This window comes from Osmerus eperlanus, chromosome 7 (genome assembly GCF_963692335.1).
Source record: "Osmerus eperlanus chromosome 7, fOsmEpe2.1, whole genome shotgun sequence".
NCBI lineage: Eukaryota > Metazoa > Chordata > Actinopteri > Osmeriformes > Osmeridae > Osmerus > Osmerus eperlanus.
In genome coordinates, this window is record NC_085024.1 from 1,464,517 (window position 1) to 1,488,543 (window position 24,027).

Consider the following 24,027-nt stretch of genomic DNA (forward strand, 5'->3'; position numbering starts at 1 on the left):
GTTCACAAGTTTTCGAAACCTAGCTCAACTGCGTAGGTGTTCAGGGTCTCTAGCTGGAACTAGACAGAACACAACATTAATTCTGATCTTAAAACACAATTGTTCGTACCAAGTGTAAATAATTAACCAGCGTAAGAATCGTTTGTACTAAACCTAGGAGAGGACCCATTCAAATAAATAGCTGACCAATGCATTACCCTGTTATTATATCGGTGTTAAAGTTAACCAACCAGGAAAAAACACACTAACCAGCCATGGTAGCTCTCGGTGCTTGAAACACACAACTCCACACACCCAAACAAGAACTTACCCAATTTCATTAAAGATGCCAGCAGCACCCATAGCGAGATCTCGAAAGGAATGCGTATATGGGGGTAATCCACACCCAGCACTGGAAACGCCTTTTTTGTGTGGTTAACTTGTGGCTTGTGGGAGTCTTGGCCCGGGTGGTCGCGTCCCGCAGAGCTGTCCCAGGCGCTGGTGTCGGGCGAACTGGCAGCGCCCAGAGGAAACACGGTACCGAGGACCAGGAACACAAGCAGCACAAGCAGCCCCAGTCTCACGAAACTTTTGCCGTAGCCGGAGGGGCTGTCTGACATGTAACGAGTAGCCATGGTAGCAGTTGGCGTCAAAACTTATAGACGAAGCAAATGAAGTGGTGACTCCTTGTAATACTACACATATTCCGGTCAAGCTTGTGATGGGTCTACGGTAGAACCCACGGAGCAGACCGAGCCGGGCTAGCAGACTGCGGCTAGCGGTCTGTGGAGTCCTTCTCAGGTGAAGCAGGAAACGTTCAGGGTGAACCGTGTGCTACACAGCTGGAAAACAATGTTTTCCACTCGACATACTCGACCTAAGATGCTAGGAAACGTGTGCTCAGAATCCCACTTCAAATTGATAAGTTTGTCTTCAGACTGTCGCCGTAGGAACGTCCTCTCTTGAAGGGGTCATTGCAGATGCTGGCGAACAAAAATCGACAGTCGCATTCTGAAGCTCCTACTAGCCGAGAAACGTATCCAACTAAAGGACAATGGATCAATACTGACCTTGAGATAAATACACAGAGCTGTCACGCTGCATATTTATAAGTATCGGGAAAAATGTCAACTTCGCATATTCCCTGCAGCCTACGTTATGCGCGAGCCCTGTCCCAAAAAGACCAGACAAGACCTCTGAACTCGGATGATGCCTGGCGGGGCCACCTTGAACGGATCCCGCGCGCAGTCTCCTCGTGATGCTGTCACGGCGATCGAGCTGTTTAGTTTGAGACGATCCGCAAACTGAAATTCAACCTTCAAAACGCACACCCTTTTCGCGGAGGTTTTATAGATGACAGAAGAGTGGGGAGCGGGCGATGTCTCCACCACAGTGTCCCCTACTGGAGAGGAGGCTGTAGTTGTGTAAGGGAACCCCCACAATGTTGTATTGAAATCGTTAACTGTCGACTGTGACTTCCAAACCTGTCAGGCAGAGCTGGATACTGGCAGCACGTGCTCCACCCCTTCCGCGTGGCGGTGGTTTCTGTGGGGCGGATTGCCCCTGGACTACAGAACACATTTGTTTACGGCAGCTCACAGCCCTACAGTAGGCCTATACAATTAGAACTTTGATCTTGGAAAATAAATTTTTGATAGTGGAGGACTGCAGCTCAAAGTCCACCCTCACTGATAATAAGGCCTTTCAACATCCAGTCATGTAGTAACACTAGTGGCTGTGCCCATCACATCCAGCCACACTGACTTGAAATTCCGGTTGTGTCAAACAGTGTTTGAATGATAATGTAATACTGGAATGCCCATTGTTAAAACAATGCTACTGCTCTTGTATGACCAGACCTACAAACCTGATCTACATAATAGCACTAACAGAATCCAGTCAGCGAGAGGGCAGGATGGTTGAAACTGTGTTTGGGGGCTTGAGCCATGTTCTAGACAGACAGGTGTGGGCTACTGTGTCAGGTGTCTGCAGACATGAACATGGGTGATTGGTGCAGTGTGTGTGAGGCCTAGTGCTGGTGCAGTGTGTGTGTTTGAGGCCTAGTGCTGGTGCAGTGTGTGTGAGGCCTAGTGCTGGTGCAGTGTGTGTGAGGCCTAGTGCTGGTGCAGTGTGTGTGTGAGGCCTAGTGCTGGTGCAGTGTGTGTGTGAGGCCTAGTGCTGGTGCAGTGTGTGTGTGAGGCCTAGTGCTGGTGCAGTGTGTGTGTGAGGCCTAGTGCTGGTGCAGTGTGTGTGAGGCCTAGTGCTGGTGCAGTGTGTGTGTTTGAGGCCTAGTGCTGGTGCAGTGTGTGTGAGGCCTAGTGCTGGTGCAGTGTGTGTGAGGCCTAGTGCTGGTGCAGTGTGTGTGAGGCCTAGTGCTGGTGCAGTGTGTGTGAGGCCTAGTGCTGGTGCAGTGTGTGTGAGGCCTAGTGCTGGTGCAGTGTGTGTGTGAGGCCTAGTGCTGGTGCAGTGTGTGTGTGAGGCCTAGTGCTGGTGCAGTGTGTGTGAGGCCTAGTGCTGGTGCAGTGTGTGTGCATAGGACACATATGACACACACTCACTCATGCATACATACACACACTTACACACACACACACACACACTCACAGACACACACTCACAGACACACCACACACACTCACAGACACAGAGCTGTGTCTGTGACGCTCCTCCAAAGTTCATTTGATCTAATTTGAAGCTTAGAGAACCAAAGCATTTCTTCTGGCATGCTCTGTAAGGGGACACATAAACACACACATTCACTCCACCCTGTGTCCCCACGCCGGCATTTATATGTGTGTGCACCTCTTCTGTGTGTGTGCGAGTTTGTGTGTGTGTGTTAGCGTGCATCTAATGTTTGTGTGTGTGTGTGCGTGTGTCTCCATGTGTGTGTGTCTGGAAACAAATTGCAACAACATGATTCTAAAATGGCATTCCCTTTGAGGAAATAACACAAGTCACTTTGGTTGTGGTGAGAATGTGACCCAAATGACTGAGACGAACACACATCTCTGGACCTCAGCTATTCTCAACCCGGTTATGATAGAGAGCTTTCTGAACTTCATGGTCATGAACTTTTCTAACAGGCAGGGTTCAGCTGAGGCAGAGGAGGAGGAGTGCGGGAGGATTCCTTGAACCAGGTCTCCACCCCTCCTCGCAGGTGCCTCCCCACCCTCCCATGCTATTACTGTACCCCACGACCCCTCAGTCTCCATGGAGACCACAACGCCTGAGAGACCACACTCAGAGAGACAGCACTGACTGGTCTCAGATGGAACATACTAACAACAGCCTGGTGAGGTGGAGCCAGACTACTCTGTGCTTGTTGTGCCTCACAGGGACGTCAGCCAGCCTGACCCCTGTCCTGGGACCTGGTTTGACACACCCACACACTCTTACTGTAGCTACACCGGTTCAGTTAATAAAGTCCACGTACAGCTGTTCCTTGAAGTTTATTTTTATGTTTCTCTCTCTCTTTATTCTTCAACTAACACAGTGAAAACTATAAGAAAATAAAAGACAAAAGTTTGAATTATTGATCTACCATTTTAGGTGGGCTAAATGGCGCAGCATTCATTGAAACATGCACACACTTTATCACTTTACAAACTTAATTACATTACATCATGGCTCCAATCAAATATAAAACACATTGATGGGAAAATAAAATGAAATTAAATACCGTGTACGCCTTTGTTGAACCATGCACATGAACGTGCAGATTTTAGTTGCAACTTGTGAGTTTCTTCTGAAGCCATTATCTCTTCTCTGACCCACAATGCCCCGTTTAACCTTTTGTAGCTCTGATCAGATGACTCGACCAAATAAAACACACTTTCCAAATAAAATCATTAATGCGGTAACCAAAACATATTCCTAATTTAGTATACCTTATTATTACAATCCTTTGTTAAATTAAAACAGATGACTTTACATGAAATCATTCATAAATAACTGAAACCTGTCTCTCCAAGACAGTTACACTTACTCACATAGATATTTATTTCACCACAAATGTAAAAACATTGCTAGTGAAACAGATCAGCTGATGAATAAATAATCGGCATAACAGTTGGATAGTGATGTTGTATAACCTGCAATGAATTAATGATTACAACATGGCCTATGGTGGCTCCCTCTCCTCACCCTCTCCTCATCCATAACTCATCCATAACTCCTCCTCCTCTCCTCCTCCTCTCCTCCTCCTGTCCTCCTCCTCTCCTCCTCTCCTCCTCCTCCTCTCCTCCTGTCCTCCTCCTGTCCTCCTCCTGTCCTCCTGTCCTCCTCTCCTCCTGTCCTCCTCCTGTCCTCCTGTCCTCCTGTCCTCCTCTCCTCCTCTCCTCCTCCTCTCCTCCTCCTCTCCTCCTCCTGTCCTCCTGTCCTCCTCCTCCTGTCCTCCTCTCCTCCTCCTCTCCTCCTCCTCTCCTCCTCCTCCTGTCCTCCTGTCCTCCTCTCCTCCTCTCCTCCTCCTCCTCCTCTCCTCCTCCTCCTGTCCTCCTCTCCTCCTCTCCTCCTCTCCTCTTATCCTCCTCCTCTCCTCCTGTCCTCCTCCTCTCCTCCTCCTGTCCTCCTCTCCTCCTGTCCTCCTCCTCTCCTCCTCCTCCTCCTCCTCCTCAGTGGTCTCCCACCAGCTCCCAGGGTATCTCTGCTCTCTGAACTGTAATGAGGGCCTTACACCCGCCATGTGAACAACACATGCTGTAATGAGGGCCTTACACCCGCCATGTGAACAACACATGCTGTAATGAGGGCCTTACACCCGCCATGTGAACAACAACTGCTGTAATGAGGGCCTTCCACCCGCCATGTGGACAACACATGCTGTCATCCAGGCTCCTGGTGAGGCCAGACTGAGCTCCTGTCTCCTGGTGAGGCCAGACTGAGCTCCTGCCTGCGGGACGACACCAGGATGTTGTGACAGCCTAACGACTGCCCAGACCAACCCGCAGGACCGGAGAAACCACCGAACCCAGCAACAACAACAATAACAACAGCAGCAGCAGTCAGCTGTGGTTCAGGCAGGAAGACTCAGTTGTAGTAATAATAACACTTTATCAACAATACAATACAAACACAGTGGTCTTGGCGTGTGTGTTTGGTTCTGCCCATGAGCCAAATGAGACACATCAGGCAGAGAGCTGCGCTACACACTCCTCCTGGGGGGAGGCCGGGGTGGAGGCCGGGGTGGAGGAGGCCGGGGTGGAGGCCGGGGTGGAGGACGGGGTGGAGGCCGGGGTGGAGGCCAGGGTGGAGGCCGTGGTGGAGGCCGGGGTGGAGGAGGCCGGGGTGGAGGCCGGGGTGGAGGAGGCCGGGGTGGAGGCCAGGGTGGAGGCCGGGGTGGAGGAGGCCGGGGTGGAGGAGGCCGGGGTGGAGGAGGCCGGGGTGGAGGCCGGGGTGGAGGCCGGGGTGGAGGCCGGGGTGGAGGAGGCCGGGGTTGAGGCCGGGGTTGAGGCCAGGGTGGAGGCCGGGGAGGAGGCCGGGGTGGAGGCCAGGGTGGAGGCCGGGGTGGAGGCCGGGGTGGAGGAGGCCGGGGTGGAGGCCGGGGTGGAGTACAGGGTGGAGGAGGCCGGGGTGGAGGAGGCCGGGGTGGAGGCCAGGGTGGAGGCCGGGGTGGTTGAGGCAACAAGGAAAAACGATGCACGTCCTGTGTGCTGGAGCCTCGGGCATGGGAGTTCCTGATCTTGAACAGACCTCCCTGCTGTCACTCCCTAGTAGGAGTGACAGGCTGTGTGACATGCTGCTGGTGAAGACTGACATGCTGCTGGTGATGACTGACATGCTGCTGGTGATGACTGACATGCTGCTGGTGATGACTGACATACTGCTGGTGAAGACTGACATGCTGCTGGTGATGACTGACATGCTGCTGGTGAAGACTGACATGCTGCTGGTGAAGACTGACATGCTGCTGGTGATGACTGACATGCTGCTGGTGATGACTGACATGCTGCTGGTGAAGACTGACATGCTGCTGGTGATGACTGACATGCTGCTGGTGAAGACTGACATGCTGCTGGTGATGACTGACATGCTGCTGGTGATGACTGACATGCTGCTGGTGATTACTGACATGCTGCTGGTGATGACTGACATGCTGCTGGTGAAGACTGACATGCTGCTGGTGATGACTGACATGCTGCTGGTGATGACTGACATGCTGCTGGTGAAGACTGACATGCTGCTGGTGATGACTGACATGCTGCTGGTGATTACTGACATGCTGCTGGTGATGACTGACATACTGCTGGTGAAGACTGACATGCTGCTGGTGAAGACTGACATTCTGCTGGTGATGACTGACATGCTGCTGGTGATGACTGACATGCTGCTGGTGAAGACTGACATGCTGCTGGTGATGACTGACATGCTGCTGGTGATGACTGACATGCTGCTGGTGATGACTGACATGCTGCTGGTGATGACTGACATTCTGCTGGTGATGACTGACATGCTGCTGGTGAAGACTGACATGGTGCTGGTGATGACTGACATGCTGCTGGTGATTACTGACATGCTGCTGGTGAAGACTGACATGCTGCTGGTGATGACTGACATGCTGCTGGTGATGACTGACATGCTGCTGGTGAAGACTGACATGCTGCTGGTGATGACTGACATGCTGCTGGTGATGACTGACATGCTGCTGGTGATGACTGACATGCTGCTGGTGAAGACTGACATGCTGCTGGTGATGACTGACATTCTGCTGGTGATGACTGACATGCTGCTGGTGATGACTGACATGCTGCTGGTGAAGACTGACATGCTGCTGGTGATGACTGACATGCTGCTGGTGATGACTGACATGCTGCTGGTGAAGACTGACATGCTGCTGGTGATGACTGACATGCTGCTGGTGATGACTGACATGCTGCTGGTGAAGACTGACATGCTGCTGGTGATGACTGACATGCTGCTGGTGAAGACTGACATGCTGCTGGTGATGACTGACATGCTGCTGGTGAAGACTGACATGCTGCTGGTGAAGATTGACATGCTGCTGGTGATGACTGACATGCTGCTGGTGAAGACTGACATGCTGCTGGTGATGACTGACATGCTGCTGGTGAAGACTGACATGCTGCTGGTGATGACTGACATGCTGCTGGTGATGACTGACATGCTGCTGGTGAAGACTGACATGCTGCTGGTGATGACTGACATGCTGCTGGTGATGACTGACATGCTGCTGGTGATTACTGACATGCTGCTGGTGATGACTGACATGCTGCTGGTGATGACTGACATGCTGCTGGTGAAGACTGACATGCTGCTGGTGATGACTGACATGCTGCTGGTGATGACTGACATGCTGCTGGTGATTACTGACATGCTGCTGGTGATGACTGACATACTGCTGGTGAAGACTGACATGCTGCTGGTGAAGACTGACATTCTGCTGGTGATGACTGACATGCTGCTGGTGATGACTGACATGCTGCTGGTGAAGACTGACATGCTGCTGGTGATGACTGACATGCTGCTGGTGAAGACTGACATGGTGCTGGTGATGACTGACATGCTGCTGGTGATTACTGACATGCTGCTGGTGAAGACTGACATGCTGCTGGTGATGACTGACATGCTGCTGGTGATGACTGACATGCTGCTGGTGAAGACTGACATGCTGCTGGTGATGACTGACATGCTGCTGGTGATGACTGACATGCTGCTGGTGATGACTGACATGCTGCTGGTGAAGACTGACATGGTGCTGGTGATGACTGACATGCTGCTGGTGATTACTGACATGCTGCTGGTGATGACTGACATTCTGCTGGTGATGACTGACATGCTGCTGGTGAAGACTGACATGGTGCTGGTGATGACTGACATGCTGCTGGTGATTACTGACATGCTGCTGGTGAAGACTGACATGCTGCTGGTGATGACTGACATGCTGCTGGTGATGACTGACATGCTGCTGGTGAAGACTGACATGCTGCTGGTGATGACTGACATGCTGCTGGTGATGACTGACATGCTGCTGGTGAAGACTGACATGCTGCTGGTGATGACTGACATTCTGCTGGTGATGACTGACATGCTGCTGGTGATGACTGACATGCTGCTGGTGAAGACTGACATGCTGCTGGTGATGACTGACATGCTGCTGGTGATGACTGACATGCTGCTGGTGATTACTGACATGCTGCTGGTGATGACTGACATGCTGCTGGTGATGACTGACATGCTGCTGGTGAAGACTGACATGCTGCTGGTGATGACTGACATGCTGCTGGTGAAGACTGACATGCTGCTGGTGATGACTGACATGCTGCTGGTGAAGACTGACATGCTGCTGGTGAAGATTGACATGCTGCTGGTGATGACTGACATGCTGCTGGTGATGACTGACATGCTGCTGGTGAAGACTGACATGCTGCTGGTGAAGACTGACATGCTGCTGGTGAAGACTGACATGCTGCTGGTGAAGACTGACATGCACAAAGGTATCCTGCATTAACCAGCTCCGCCAGATGACGGTGTCCTCCTCCTCTTCAACAACAGGCCCTCCCTGATCCAGATGACACAGTAAACAGTCTTATTGGAGGGGCGCCCTGGTGACTCACCGGAATAATGCACCATGTGGGCTGACACTTCACTGCAGGGGCCTGGGTTTAGATCTGGCCCAGGCCCTTTGCCCCATGTCTCTCTCTCTCTCTCTCTCTCTCTCTCTCTCTCTCTCTCTCTCTCTCTCTCTCTCCAACATTTTGAGTGTAATTGGAAACAATGTTAGTTAAAATGCCAAATCCCATCAAGGTGGAGAAGGTGAGCTGTCACTGACCCTCTTTCCACCAGCATGACCCTCTTTCCACCAGCATGACCCTCTTTCCACCAGCATGACCCTCTTTCCACCAGCATGACCCTCTTTCCACCAGCATGACCCTCTTTCCACCAGCATGACCCTCTTTCCACCAGCATGACCCTCTTTCCACCAGCATGACCCTCTTTCCACCAGCATGAACCTTAATCGGGTTGTGGCCCTGGATCACAGCTGGTTGAACATGTCAACTTTCTAAGAACCAGTTTGGAGAGTCACGTCATTACATCACCGTTTATATCTGTTCTCTTCTGCAAACTTGTCCGCTCTCCCAGCGACGCCATCCGGTGCTGGAAACTTCTTTTGTTTGTTATTTGTGTATTTGACGTTTCTGTGGAGTCTTGCAGCGGCCATCTTGCTCTGGAGTTGTTGTAATACACACTTTGTTCTCTGTTCTTCCTCAAGATGTTCCTCTCTCTGTCCCCTGTCAACCAGGCCTGCACGATCTTCTCCCTCCTGCCCGTGGCTTACGGATGTTATCCGTGAAGAACGGTCCACCCTTCGGGCAGCTGAGAGGAGATGGCGCAAGTCCAAAGGCAGTCCGGACCTTGATAAGTATCACTCCCTCCTCAAATCCTTCTCTTCTCACATAACTGGTGCTAAAACCCTCTACTTTCTGAACAAAATTAACTCTGCTTCAAACCCCCACAAACTTTTTTCTACCTTCTCCACGCTTCTTAACCCACCTCCCCCACCCCCTCCCTCCACCCTGACAGCAGACGACTTCTCCTCCTTCTTTGAGAAATAAGTCGCTGACATTAGCAGTCGGTTCCCTAAGCCCACCTGTCCTACCCTCTCACCCTTTAGTTTAGACTAAATGTCTAAACTCTTTTTCTCCCCTGTCTGAGGCAGAGATCTCTGACCTCATTCTCTCTCATCGCCCCACCTCCTGTCCCCTTGATCCTATACCCTCCCCTCTCTTTCAAACCATCTCCCCCTCCATCATAACTTTTCTTCTCCATGCCCTAAACTCCTCTCTTACCTCTGGCACCTTCCCCTCTGCCTTCAAACAGGCTAGAGTTACCCCTCTACTCAAAAAACCCTCCCTTAACCCTGCCGTTCTCCAGAACTACAGACCGGTATCACTGTTACCCTTCCTTTCAAAAACAATTGAACATGCTGTATCTAACCAACTGTCTAACTTTCTCTCTCAGAACAACCTGCTTGACCCCAACCAATCGGGCTTCAAGACTGGCCACTCCACAGAGACTGCCCTCCTTTCAGTCACCACTGCCCTCCAGTCTGCCAGAGCGGCTTCCAGGTCATCTGTCATCATTCTGCTGGACCTTTCTGCAGCGTTTGATACGGTTAACCACCAGATCCTGCTCGCCAGACTTTCTGAGATGGGCATCACTGGCACTGCACTCCAGTGGATCTCATCCTACCTGTCGGGAAGATCCTACCAGGTTTCCTGGGGAGGCAAACTGTCAGGCCCTCGCCAGCTCTCCACTGGTGTCCCACAGGGCTCCGTCCTTGGACCCCTCCTCTTCTCTCTGTACACCACCTCACTTGGACCAATCATCACCTCCCATGGCTTCTCCTACCACTGCTACGCTGACGACACGCAGCTGTACCTGTCGTTCCCCCCGACAGATCCGGGGATCTCAGCTAGGATTGAGGCCTGCCTCACAGACATCTCCGCCTGGATGACCGAGCACCACCTCCAGCTGAACCTCGCCAAAACAGAACTTCTCATCATCCCGGCTAAACCCTCCATCTCCCACGATCACCCTGGGATCTGCGACGGTGACCCCTTCATCCTCTGCCAGGAACCTTGGGGTTACCATGGACGACGAGCTCTCCCTCACGGCCCACATTGCTGCGGTCTCCCGGTCGTGTAGATTCACCCTCTACAACATCCGGAAGATCAGGAGATACCTGTCTGAGCACTCCACCCAGCTGCTAGTCCAAGCACATGTCCTCTCCAAGTTGGACTATTGCAACTCGCTGCTCGCTGGTCTCCCAGCATGTGCAACCCGCCCTCTTCAGAGGATTCAGAACGCAGCGGCCCGCCTGGTCTACAATCTACCCAGACGCTCCCATGTTACCCCGCTCCTCATCTCTCTCCACTGGCTACCTATCATGGCCCGTATCAGATTCAAGACCCTGGTATTGACCTTCCGAGCAGTGAACGGGACTGCACCCGTCTACATCAAGTCTCTCCTGCAGCCCTACACCCCCACCCGTCACCTACGGTCTTCTTCAGACAACCGCCTGGTGGTCCCACCGCTCAAGACCGCCCAGTCCCAACACAAGCTCTTCTCCTGTCTGGCCCCCCAGTGGTGGAATCAACTCCCCACTTCCATCAGAGACACTGACTGTCTCTCCACCTTCAAGAAAAGGCTCAAGACGCACTTGTTCCGGGAGTACAACGGTACTTAGGAATGGTTCGCTTGACCCGATGTTAGTTTCCTCAAGGATCACAATGACTCTTGCTTAGAGACTTGTTGCTCTTGTGGTTAGTGGTAACTGACTTAAATTTTTGTACTCGCTGTGATATATTGTTTATTATTGTTGCTTGCTTTTTTTCCACAGGTACACTTGCACTTATAGCAGCTCATGTTGTTTAATTGTAACTTGTTTAACTACATGCTCTTATGGTTCTTCCCTTTGGCACTTATTTTGGTTGTTCACAATGTGTGCTTCATGTTTTGGCTACTCGCAATGTTTTGTGGCTATCTCGTTGTTATGATCAGTGACCTATGCACTTTGTAAAGCTCTCTCTTGGAAGTCGCTTTGGATAAAAGCGTCTGCTAAATGAATAAATGTAAATGTAAATGTAAGATTTTTTCGTATTTCTGAGGCCCACAGAACAAGGAGGCAGTGTTGGTCAGGTGGTGATGCTGGGGGTGGGGGGAGGGCCGAGGGGGGCAGAGGGGGGCGCAGGGGGACCTCCCTCAGGGCTGCAGAAGCCCCTTGAGTGATATTAAGGTTGATGGGTGAGGGAGGAGGAAGGGGGTGGATGAACATTGTCCTCTGTATCAAACCTGTTGAAAAACAGGCTCATCTCGCAGCCCTTTCACCAACACAATGATGTTATACTAATAATGTTCTACAGAATACCCTGTTCCCTGCCTCCCTCCAGCCGTCTGCCTGGGAGAATGGGTGTGCTCCCTCCCTCCTGCAGGTGGCGCCATGAGACCAGGTCATGAAACATCCTCCATCTCAGCTTCACTGTCTCCACCTCACAAGTCACATTTCACATTTTATTCATTTAGCAGTTGCTTTCATCAAAAGCAATATATAAAAAGTGCATATTGAAGTGCATTGTAGTACAGAATGTTGGTGGTCAGAGTCAAGGAACATTCTGTATTTAGCAGGTCAACTCACCACACTCCAGCTACCTGGTCTCTCCAGCCTCTCTTCTAAAACAATTGGAGGAATTTTTGATTATTTCCCTGCAGGAAGAACATCCTCTGTGTACCTTAACGGTTCTGAACGGTTTCAGATGAAACTGAAACTCCACGCTGTGCTCCTTACACTAACATATCCTGTCTGTCTGTCTGTCTGCCTGTCTGTCTAGCTGGTTATCTGTCTGTCTGCCTGTCTGTCTAGCTGGTTATCTGTCTGTCTGCCTGTCTGTCTAGCTGATTATCTGTCTGTCTGTCTGCCTGTCTGTCTAGCTGGTTATCTGTCTGCCTGTCTGTCTAGCTGGTTATCTGTCTGTCTGTCTGCCTCTCTGTCTAGCTGGTTATCTGTCTGTCTGTCTGTCTACCCAGAGCCCTGACCAGGACTCCCACCTGGTCACCATGACTCCCACCTGGTCACCATGACTCACACCTGGTCACCATGGAGATGCTCTGAGTCAGCATTCTGCTGCTCAACATCTGGAGTCTGCAGAGGAGCAGCAGCTTCAAAGCAGAAGGTGATGTCAGCTCTGAGCCGGGGCTCCGCCCAGCCCAGAACTCTGGTGTCCCCATAAAGCTTTACTTTAAGAATATCTTACCCCAGAGGGTCATGATAAAGCTTTACTTACAGTTTTTCACAATTGTTAACACACGTTTCTCAAAACAGTAATGGCTTTCTCAAAACTGCACACACAAAACTGAAAACCTCACACACAAAATGCTAAACCTGACACTCCCTTTGCAAGATGACTCTTTGCCATGAAATCTCTTAACTGTTCACAAATTAGAACTCGTATTTTCATTTGGTACACACAGCCATATTTTCAAATGACACACACATACCATTCATTCAGTACACACAACTAAGCATTTTAAGATTTTTAAGTATTAAGAATTTTTTAAGATTTTACTTGAGAAGTGTGTGCAACAACTGAAAATTGTGTGTAGTGTTTTGACAACAAGGTGATGTGTAATTGACATCAGTGTGTAAACAAGGAAAGTCAGAGTCTAATGCAGATAAGGGAGTGTGAAGTAGTGCCAAATTGGGTCAAGCGATTGGTACATGAAGTTAAACTGAAGAAAAACTGTAAAGATTATCGTCCTCCGGAGGGTCAAGACGAGAGGGTGAATGTTCTTGACAGTTATCCCAAACAAACTTTTATTTTTACTCAACCTGATGCAGTTTCTCTACTGTCCACTAGAGGCCACCCCCTCTGGTTTCACTGTCTGATGTGTGTGGCTGGGAAACATATGCTAACTTGTGACTTCACAGGCAGGGCCAGAGGGCGTGAGGGGAGACAGGCAGGGCCAGAGGGCGTGAGGGGAGACAGGCAGGGCCAGAGGGCGTGAGGGGAGACAGGCAGGGCCAGAGGGCGTGAGGGGAGACAGGCAGGGCCAGAGGGCGTGAGGGCGTGAGGGGAGATAGGCAGGGCCAGAGGGCGTGAGGGCGTGAGGGGAGACAGGCAGGGCCAGAGGGCGTGAGGGGAGACAGGCAGGGCCAGAGGGCGTGAGGGGAGACAGGCAGGGCCAGAGGGCGTGAGGGGAGACAGGCAGGGCCAGAGGGCGTGAGGGGAGACAGGCAGGGCCAGAGGGCGTGAGGGGAGACAGGCAGGGCCAGAGGGCGTGAGGGGAGACAGGCAGGGCCAGAGGGCGTGAGGGGAGACAGGCAGGGCCAGAGGGCGTGAGGGGAGACAGGCAGGGCCAGAGGGCGTGAGGGGAGACAGGCAGGGCCAGAGGGCGTGAGGGGAGACAGGCAGGGCCAGAGGGCGTGAGGGGAGACAGGCAGGGCCAGAGGGCGTGAGGGGAGACAGGCAGGGCCAGAGGGCGTGAGGGAAGACAGGCAGGGCCAGAGGTCGCGCTGATATGAGCTGGAAACCTGCTCCTCTTGTGGTCGTTGACAACACAACTTGAGACACAGCAGGAGTGCTGAAAGCAAGACATTTCTCTTCACCTTCTCTCTCTCTCTCTCTCTCTCTCTCTCTCTCTCTCTCTCTCTCTCTCTCTCTCTCTCTCTCTCTCTCTCTCTCTTTCACTCTCACACTCTTACTCTTTCACTCTCTCTCTCTCTCTCTCTCTCTCTCTTTCACTCTCACACTCTTACTCTTTCACTCTCTCTCTCTCTCTCTCTCTCTCTCTCTCTCTCTCTCTATCTCTCTCTCTTTCACTCTCACACTCTTACTCTTTCACTCTCTCTCTCTCTCTCTCTCTCTCTCTCTCTCTCTCTCTCTCTCTCTCTCTCTCTCTCTCTCTCTCTCTCTTTCACTCTCACACTCTTACTCTTTCACTCTCTCTCTCTCTCTCTCTCTCTCTCTCTCTCTCTCTCTCTCTCTCTCACACTCTCTCACTCTCTCTCTCTCTCTCTCTCTCAGTCGCTCCTCCCTTCATGTCTTTTCCTCAACATGTAAACAGACACATCACCTCCGGGCAGACAGAAACACACACACACACAGGTACACACACATAGGTACACCCACGCAAACACACAATTGATGATGCTGAGGTTGTTAGGGTTAGGGTTTTAACGAAAGTGTGAGTCAGAGCTGTCTCCTAGCTCAGCCAGGTGAACCAGGGGAGAGATGTTAGAACGCCTCAACATGCTCGCTCACTGACTCACCACCAGTACACATGTATAATTTACTACAGCAAAAAAACGGTTCTTTCATGTATTATTGAACGGGATCACCTAGTCATTAATCTCTTCCTTGAGTTATTACCTCACACAGGCTGTAGACTGTGATGTTAGGGCTGGAGTTATTACCTCACACAGGCTGTAGACAGTGATGTTAGGGTTAGGGCTGGAGTTATTACCTCACACAGCTGTAGACTGTGATGTTAGGGTTAGGGCTGGAGTTATTACCTCACACAGGCTGTAGACTGTGATGTTAGGGTTAGGGCTGGAGTTATTACCTCACACAGGCTGTAGACTGTGATGTTTGGGTTAGGGCTGGAGTTATTACCTCACACAGGCTGTAGACTGTGATGTTTGGGTTCACACAGGCTGTAGACTGTGATGTTTGGGTTCACACAGGCTGTAGACTGTGATGTTAGAGTGAGGTTGGAGTTAGGGCTGGACACCTACAGCTGTGCGGCACAAGGCTGTTATAGATGTTCCGTAGCTTCTGTTCTACACCTCAACGACACACATGAAGTCACACTGTAAGGCCGACCTTCCTTCCTTACTTCTCTCCCTCTGCAGAGCTCAGAGCACAAAGATGGTCGCTGGTTGTGAATGTGTGGATGTTGAACTAGTGTGCTCAGCTGTGAATGGGTCTCTGTCTGAAGGTCCTCGTCACAATAACAACGACTAGGAGACGACACAGACAAATAACAATAGCACTGCTCTGGTGGAGGAGCGGGAGAATATAGGGGAGGGAGGACAGGGAGGAGAGGAGAGAAGAGGGGAGGAGAGAAGAGGGGAGGAGAGGAGAGAAGAGGGGAGGAGGACAGGGGAGGAGGACAGGGGAGGAGAGGAGAGAAGAGGGGAGGAGGAGAGGGGAGGAGGACAGGGGAGGAGAGGTGGGAAAGAGGGAGGGGAGGGGAGGAAGGCAGGGGAGGAGAAAGGAGAGGAGGGAAGGGAAGGGGGGAAGGAGGGAGGAGGGAGAAGGGAAGGGGAGGGGAGGGGGGTGTGGAGAAGTTTCTCCACGTCAGCGTTCATGAGGACAGGAGTGGGACTGAGGACAAAGAGAGCGCTCATGCTGCTCTGAACGGCTGCTGTGATGCTACGAGTGTGTGTGTGTGTATCTGTCTCTGTTCTGTGTGTGTATGTGTGTGTGTGTATCTGTCTCTGTTCTGTGTGTGTATGTGTGTGTGTGTATCTGTCTCTGTTCTGTGTGTGTATGTGTGTGTGTGTATCTGTCTCTGTTCTGTGTGTGTATGTGTGTGTATGTGTTCTGTTAGATGCCAGTAGAACTCCTCATCATGATTTATTTAAACATCTGACATCACGCCAGACTTCACATATACACTCCTGACTTCTGTGGTGAACGACCGAATGTTGAATTATAACTGACAGATCTAGGCAGGGAGGGAGGAGGAGGGAGGAGGGGGAGGGGGGAGGAGGAGGTGGGAGTGTGTGTCTGAGTGTGTGTGTCTGTGTGAGTGTATCTGTGTAAGTGTGTGTGTCTGTGTGTGTGTGTGTGTGTGTGTGTGTGTGTGTGTGTGTGTGTGTGTGTGTGTGTGTGTGTGCGTGTGTGTGTGTGTGTGTGTGTGTGTGTGTATGAGTGTGTGTGTGCCATCTAGTGTGTCACTCATTGATAAGGGTCTGGGTTATCCTGGTGGAATGAAACTTCCTGCTTCCTGTTTACACCAGAAAAGTCGTTAACTCTTTGACAGCCGAAGCTACCCAGAATGCACAAGGAGATAAGAGATGCAGGCCCTTATCCCCTAGCCGCTAGCCCCTAGCCTCTAGCCTCTAGCCCCTAGCCCCTAGCCCCCAGCCGCTAGCTCCTCACTTCTAGCCCCTAGCTCCTAGCCCCTAGCTCCCAGCCGCTAGCTCCTCACTTCTAGCCCCTAGCTCCTAGCTCCTAGCTTCTAGCCACTAGCTCCTAGCTCCTATCTCCTAGCTCCTAGCCTCTAGCTCATAGCCCCTAGCCCCTAGCCCCTAGCTCCCAGCCACTAGCCCCTAGCCACTAGCCACTAGCTCCTAGCCCCTAGCCTCTAGCCTCTAGCCCCTAGCTCCCAGCCGCTAGCTCCTCACTTCTAGCCCCTAGCTCCTAGCCCCTAGTTTCTAGCCACTAGCTCCTAGCTCCTAGCCTCTAGCTCATAGCCGCTAGCCCCTAGCCACTAGCCACTAGCCACTAGCCACTAGCCCCTAGCCCCTAGCCTCTAGCTCCTAGCTCCTAGCCCCTAGCCCCTAGCCCCTGGCCCCTGGCCCCTAGCCCTTAGCCCCTAGACATATCACCTACCAGACAGTGCAAAGTAACCACTTCAGAGCTGTTAGAGATATGCGTATAGCAGGTATGTACAGACAAGGTAATCTTTGCATTTCAGGTGGTTCTTGTGTCTATTTTCACATTGAGGTGGTTCTATATGTCCTCTATCAGCAGAACAGCAGGTGACCCTAAGATAGAGGGGGGCTAGGGTGAAGGGGAGGGGGGGTGGTGGGGGGTGGAGGAGGGGGCTAGGGTGAAGGAGGGGTGTGTGTGTGTTTAGGAGCAGCCTGAGGGTCCATTAAGGTGCTTCTATGTCAACAGGCCAGTCTGGACAGCAACCCTGTTTGTGTGTGTAGGAGTGTGTGTAAGTGTGAGTGTGTGTAGGAGTGTGTGGAGGTTCCTGCAGGCTGGAGACAGCCAGGCTGGCCACCAGGGTCCCCAGACCCCCTAATGACCCCCCGTTGGGTCGGCTTACACCAGCCCCCCCACAGGGGACCCCAGGACCGGACCCCAGGTAGAGCAGTCTGGGTGGGGGCACTTCTGTGAGGAGCAGGGGGCAAAAGGGAGGGGACAGGGGGTATCTCAACAAGGGCAGGGGGCAACGGGGGGTTATCAGAGAGGAGGGCGGTAACTGGATGGGGGGCCAGGGGGCAGACCTGTGCTGGGGCAGAACAGTTGTCACTGATCTCCCTCCCTTCCCCCCTCTCTCTCTTTCTCTCTCTCTACTCCCTTCCCCTCTCTCTCCTCCTCCTCCCTTCCACTCTATCCTCAACCCTTCCACTCTCTCCACCTCCCCTCCCCCCCTCTCTCTCTCTCTCTCTCTCTCTCTCTCTCTCTCTCTCTCTCTCTCTCTCTCTCTCTCTCTCTCTCTCCCTCTCTTCCTTATTTCTTCCGACTCTGTTTGGCCTTACCCACCTCTCTCACTCCTCGTCTGAACATGGGAGAAGTTGCATGGGAAGGAGAGGAGAGATTTCTCCTGATCTGAGAGAGGATAGAGGAGAGATATCTCCTGATCTCCTGTCCTTACAAGCCAGCTGCACTCATCTCGTGTTTTGGGACAGGAGAGGTGCTGACAGGTCTCTCTGTGGAACATCCGACTGTCTCACGGATCAAAACCCCCCAGGGGATCCAGAGAGGACGTGTGCACTGGAGCGTGTCACTACAGGTGGGGGGTCCTGACTGAGGGGAGGAGGGAGAGGAGGAGGGAGAAGAGAGCGAGAGGGGATGGAGAGGGGAGGGGAAGGAGAGGGGAGGGGAGGGAGAGGGAAGGAGGGTGAGGGTAGGGCTGTTCTGGCAGGGCCAGGCTGGTGTGAGAGGAAACGAGTGAAGCAGAGAAACTTCCTCCATTGTTGACTTGACATGTTCAGCAGAGTGACTCACAACAGTTCAAGCTTTGCGTGGATGCATGTGATTGAGTCTCCTCAGGGTGGCTCCTGTCTTCAGCTAGTCAAGGGAGGGAGCTAGGCCTGCTCCCTCCCTCCTTTCCTCCTCCTCCCTTCTACCTCCCCTCCCCTCATTCTCCTCTCTACCACACATCCTCCTCTCCTCCTTCTCCCCTCCTCCCTTCTACCTCCCCTCCCCTCATTCTCCTCTCTACCACACATCCTCCTCTCCTCCTCCTCCCTTCTACCTCCCCTCCCCTCATTCTCCTCTCTACCACACATCCTCCTCTCCTCCTTCTCCCCTCCTCCCTTCTACCTCCCCTCCCCTCATTCTCCTCTCTACCACACATCCTCCTCTCCTCCTCCTCCCTTCTACCTCCCCTCCCCTCATTCTCCTCTCTACCACACATCCTCCTCTCCTCCTTCTCCCCTCCTCCCTTCTACTTCCCCTCCTCCACTCTACCCCTCCTCCTCCCCTCCTCTCCTCGTCCCCGCTGGGGTCATGCTGTCCCATGGGACCGACGCACGGTCAGACTGTTCCCCCTCGACTGAGAGAGACGCGTTCCTGATGATTCTCCTGCAGAGGGCAGGTCTGGAGTGATCCTGGGTTACAGACGTGTTCACCCTCCTTCCAACAGACACTCTTCCGTTAGACCGATCGTGTTGAATATTATTGCAGGTGGCAGTATCGCCGCCTGCGTACCACCCAGGGCATGAGCCCTGCTGGTCAGCCTGATCCGGCCAGTAATCCTAGTGATTCCCATGTTTGCATTCCCAGAAAGCTAGAATGTGTTTAGATGCTTTAAGACGTCAGAGTTAGGAGCTGCCTGTGGGACGACCTCCTGCCCTCCTCTCCTCCTCCTGCCCTCCTCTCCTCCTCCTGCTCTCCTCCTCCTGCTCTCCTCCTCCTGCCCTCCTCCTGCTCTCCTCCTCCTGCCCTCCTCCTCCTGCCCTCCTCTCCTCCTCCTCTCCTTCTCTCCTCTCCTCCTCCTGCTCTCCTCCTCCTGCCCTCCTCCTCCTGCCCTCCTCTCCTCCTCCTCCTCTCCTTCTCTCCTCCTCCTCTCCTCCTCCTGCCCTCCTCTCCTCCTCCTCTCCTCCTCCTGCCCTTCTCTCCTCCTCCGTGTTCCTCATAACCGGTTTATCTGATGTCTGGTTCTCCCCTGGCTGCAGCGAGGCAGAGAGCGGCTCCCCTGGGGCAAGCAGGAACAGAGCCCCCTGAGCCCTCCACCCCTCCGCCCAGCTTCCTCTCACACGCACCCCTCTCCAGACCTGCACAAATATTGTTCTTTAATAAGAGAAAATAAAACCTGTGGAACATTCCTGCTCAGGTTCCTGTCTCCCTGGAGCTGCTGCCTCCACACACAGCAGAGATGAAACCATGACCGCCATTGCTGCCTCCACACACAGCAGAGATGAAACCATGACTGGCACTGCGTCCTTATCATGCTTCCAAACAAGAAGACAGATTCACTGGACATCGATACAGACAAGTAGGAAGAGGACAGGGTAGGTGAGTTAAGCTAGTTAGGGTTAAAGCTAAGACTAGTTAGGTTAGGGATGGCAGATTATGTCAGTAGGCTATAGGGTTGACTGGTCACTATTGTTTTGAAGCTTAAACAGCCAGAGTGTTGGTGTAAACCATGGTGACAGCTTCAGTCTTCTGAGAACATCCTGTCTGTGTTTCCCTGTGTTGTTCTGGGGGAATTACGAGCGTGAAACACAACAAGCACGGTGCGTCGTGGCTGGCAGGAGGGGTCAGAGGTCGTGGCAGGGGCCGGGCTGGATGTCATGCTGGTGGCTCTCTCACATGGAGAGGAGAGGGTGAGGCTGGGGGAGGAGAGAGGCTGGGGGAGGAGAGAGGCTGGTGGAGGAGAGAGGCTGGGGGAGGAGAGAGGCTGGTGAAGGAGAGAGGCTGGTGGCTCTCTCACATGGAGAGGAGAGGGTGAGGCTGGGGGAGGAGAGAGGCTGGTGAAGGAGAGAGGCTGGTGGAGGAGAGAGGCTGGTGGCTCTCTCACATGGAGAGGAGAGGGTGAGGCTGGGGGAGGAGAGAGGCTGGTGAAGGAGAGAGGCTGGTGGAGGAGAGAGGCTGGTGGCTCTCTCACATGGAGAGGAGAGGGTGAGGCTGGGGGAGGAGAGAGGCTGGGGGAGGAGAGAGGCTGGTGAAGGAGAGAGGCTGGTGGCTCTCTCACATGGAGAGGAGAGGGTGAGGCTGGGGGAGGAGAGAGGCTGGTGAAGGAGAGAGGCTGGTGGCTCTCTCACATGGAGAGGAGAGGGTGAGGCTGGGGGAGGAGAGAGGCTGGTGAAGGAGAGAGGCTGGTGGAGGAGAGAGGCTGGTGGCTCTCTCACATGGAGAGGAGAGGGTGAGGCTGGGGGAGGAGAGAGGCTGGTGAAGGAGAGAGGCTGGTGGAGGAGAGAGGCTGGTGGCTCTCTCACATGGAGAGGAGAGGGTGAGGCTGGGGGAGGAGAGAGGCTGGTGGAGGAGAGAGGCTGGTGGAGGAGAGAGGCTGGTGGAGGAGAGAGGCTGGTGGCTCTCTCACATGGAGAGGAGAGGGTGAGGCTGGGGGAGGAGAGAGGCTGGTGGAGGAGAGAGGCTGGGGGAGGAGAGAGGCTGGTGAAGGAGAGAGGCTGGTGGAGGAGAGAGGCTGGTGGCTCTCTCACATGGAGAGGAGAGGGTGAGGCTGGGGGAGGAGAGAGGCTGGTGAAGGAGAGAGGCTGGTGGAGGAGAGAGGCTGGTGGCTCTCTCACATGGAGAGGAGAGGGTGAGGCTGGGGGAGGAGAGAGGCTGGTGAAGGAGAGAGGCTGGTGGAGGAGAGAGGCTGGTGGCTCTCTCACATGGAGAGGAGAGGGTGAGGCTGGGGGAGGAGAGAGGCTGGGGGAGGAGAGAGGCTGGTGAAGGAGAGAGGCTGGTGGCTCTCTCACATGGAGAGGAGAGGGTGAGGCTGGGGGAGGAGAGAGGCTGGTGAAGGAGAGAGGCTGGTGGCTCTCTCACATGGAGAGGAGAGGGTGAGGCTGGGGGAGGAGAGAGGCTGGGGGAGGAGAGAGGCTGGTGGCTCTCTCACATGGAGAGGAGAGGGTGAGGCTGGGGGAGGAGAGAGGCTGGTGAAGGAGAGAGGCTGGTGGCTCTCTCACATGGAGAGGAGAGGGTGAGGCTGGGGGAGGAGAGAGGCTGGTGGAGGAGAGAGGCTGGTGGAGGAGAGAGGCTGGTGGAGGAGAGAGGCTGGTGGCTCTCTCACATGGAGAGGAGAGGGTGAGGCTGGGGGAGGAGAGAGGCTGGTGGAGGAGAGAGGCTGGTGGAGGAGAGAGGCTGGTGGCTCTCTCACATGGAGAGGAGAGGGTGAGGCTGGGGGAGGAGAGAGGCTGGTGGAGGAGAGAGGCTGGTGGAGGAGAGAGGCTGGTGGAGGAGAGAGGCTGGTGGCTCTCTCACATGGAGAGGAGAGGGTGAGGCTGGGGGAGGAGAGAGGCTGGTGGAGGAGAGAGGCTGGTGGAGGAGAGAGGCTGGTGGAGGAGAGAGGCTGGTGGCTCTCTCACATGGAGAGGAGAGGGTGAGGCTGGGGGAGGAGAGAGGCTGGTGAAGGAGAGAGGCTGGTGGAGGAGAGAGGCTGGTGGCTCTCTCACATGGAGAGGAGAGGGTGAGGCTGGGGGAGGAGAGAGGCTGGTGAAGGAGAGAGGCTGGTGGAGGAGAGAGGCTGGTGGCTCTCTCACATGGAGAGGAGAGGGTGAGGCTGGGGGAGGAGAGAGGCTGGTGAAGGAGAGAGGCTGGTGGAGGAGAGAGGCTGGTGGCTCTCTCACATGGAGAGGAGAGGGTGAGGCTGGGGGAGGAGAGAGGCTGGTGAAGGAGAGAGGCTGGTGGAGGAGAGAGGCTGGTGGCTCTCTCACATGGAGAGGAGAGGGTGAGGCTGGGGGAGGAGAGAGGCTGGTGAAGGAGAGAGGCTGGTGGAGGAGAGAGGCTGGTGGCTCTCTCACATGGAGAGGAGAGGGTGAGGCTGGGGGAGGAGAGAGGCTGGTGAAGGAGAGAGGCTGGTGGAGGAGAGAGGCTGGTGGCTCTCTCACATGGAGAGGAGAGGGTGAGGCTGGGGGAGGAGAGAGGCTGGTGAAGGAGAGAGGCTGGTGGAGGAGAGAGGCTGGTGGCTCTCTCACATGGAGAGGAGAGGGTGAGGCTGGGGGAGGAGAGAGGCTGGTGAAGGAGAGAGGCTGGTGGAGGAGAGAGGCTGGTGGCTCTCTCACATGGAGAGGAGAGGGTGAGGCTGGGGGAGGAGAGAGGCTGGTGGAGGAGAGAGGCTGGTGGCTCTCTCACATGGAGAGGAGAGGGTGAGGCTGGGGGAGGAGAGAGGCTGGTGGAGGAGAGAGGCTGGTGGAGGAGAGAGGCTGGTGGCTCTCTCACATGGAGAGGAGAGGGTGAGGCTGGGGGAGGAGAGAGGCTGGTGAAGGAGAGAGGCTGGTGGAGGAGAGAGGCTGGTGGCTCTCTCACATGGAGAGGAGAGGGTGAGGCTGGGGGAGGAGAGAGGCTGGTGAAGGAGAGAGGCTGGTGGAGGAGAGAGGCTGGTGGCTCTCTCACATGGAGAGGAGAGGGTGAGGCTGGGGGAGGAGAGAGGCTGGTGGAGGAGAGAGGCTGGTGGCTCTCTCACATGGAGAGGAGAGGGTGAGGCTGGGGGAGGAGAGAGGCTGGTGGAGGAGAGAGGCTGGTGGAGGAGAGAGGCTGGTGGCTCTCTCACATGGAGAGGAGAGGGTGAGGCTGGGGGAGGAGAGAGGCTGGGGGAGGAGAGAGGCTGGTGAAGGAGAGAGGCTGGTGGCTCTCTCACATGGAGAGGAGAGGGTGAGGCTGGGGGAGGAGAGAGGCTGGTGAAGGAGAGAGGCTGGTGGAGGAGAGAGGCTGGTGGCTCTCTCACATGGAGAGGAGAGGGTGAGGCTGGGGGAGGAGAGAGGCTGGTGAAGGAGAGAGGCTGGTGGAGGAGAGAGGCTGGTGGCTCTCTCACATGGAGAGGAGAGGGTGAGGCTGGGGGAGGAGAGAGGCTGGTGAAGGAGAGAGGCTGGTGGAGGAGAGAGGCTGGTGGCTCTCTCACATGGAGAGGAGAGGGTGAGGCTGGGGGAGGAGAGAGGCTGGTGAAGGAGAGAGGCTGGTGGAGGAGAGAGGCTGGTGGCTCTCTCACATGGAGAGGAGAGGGTGAGGCTGGGGGAGGAGAGAGGCTGGTGGAGGAGAGAGGCTGGTGAAGGAGAGAGGCTGGTGGCTCTCTCACATGGAGAGGACAGGGTGAGGCTGGGGGAGGAGAGAGGCTGGTGGAGGAGAGAGGCTGGTGGAGGAGAGGGGGAGGCTGGGGGAGGAGAGGGGGAGGCTGGGGGAGGAGGAGTGAGGCTGGTGGAGGAGAGGGGAGGCTGGGGGGAGGAGGAGTGAGGCTGGTGGAGGAGAAGGGAGGCTGGGGGGAGGAGAGGGGGAGGCTGGGGGAGGAGAGAGGCTTGTAGAGGAGAGGGGAGGCTGGGGGAAGGAGAGGGTGAGGCTGGGGGGAAGAGGAGTGAGACTAGGGGAGGAGAGAGGCTGGTGAAAGTAAGGGGAGGCTGGGGGGAGGAGAGGGGGAGGAGGAGTGAGGCTGGGGGAGGCTGGGGGAGGAGCAATGAGGCTGGGGGGAGGAGGA

General features: G+C 54.3%; 2 protein-coding genes across 2 annotated transcripts in view; both read right to left on the reverse strand.

Annotated features, from left to right (window-relative positions):
• Positions 1-1,404, reverse strand: part of slc9a1a (solute carrier family 9 member A1a) — a 38,551-nt gene extending 37,147 nt beyond the window's left edge. Inside the window, exon 1 of the mRNA XM_062466432.1 lies at positions 311-1,404. Within this exon, the coding sequence (XP_062322416.1) occupies positions 311-614 (304 nt within the window). The 5' untranslated portion in view covers positions 615-1,404. The remainder of the gene's footprint in view (positions 1-310) is intronic.
• Positions 1,405-5,164: 3,760 nt separating this feature from the next.
• Positions 5,165-24,027, reverse strand: part of LOC134023774 (basic proline-rich protein-like) — a gene marked incomplete at both ends in the record, with an annotated part of 63,081 nt that continues 44,218 nt past the window's right edge. Inside the window, 1 exon segment of the mRNA XM_062466137.1 lies at positions 5,165-5,591. Coding sequence (XP_062322121.1) covers positions 5,165-5,591 — 427 coding nt within the window.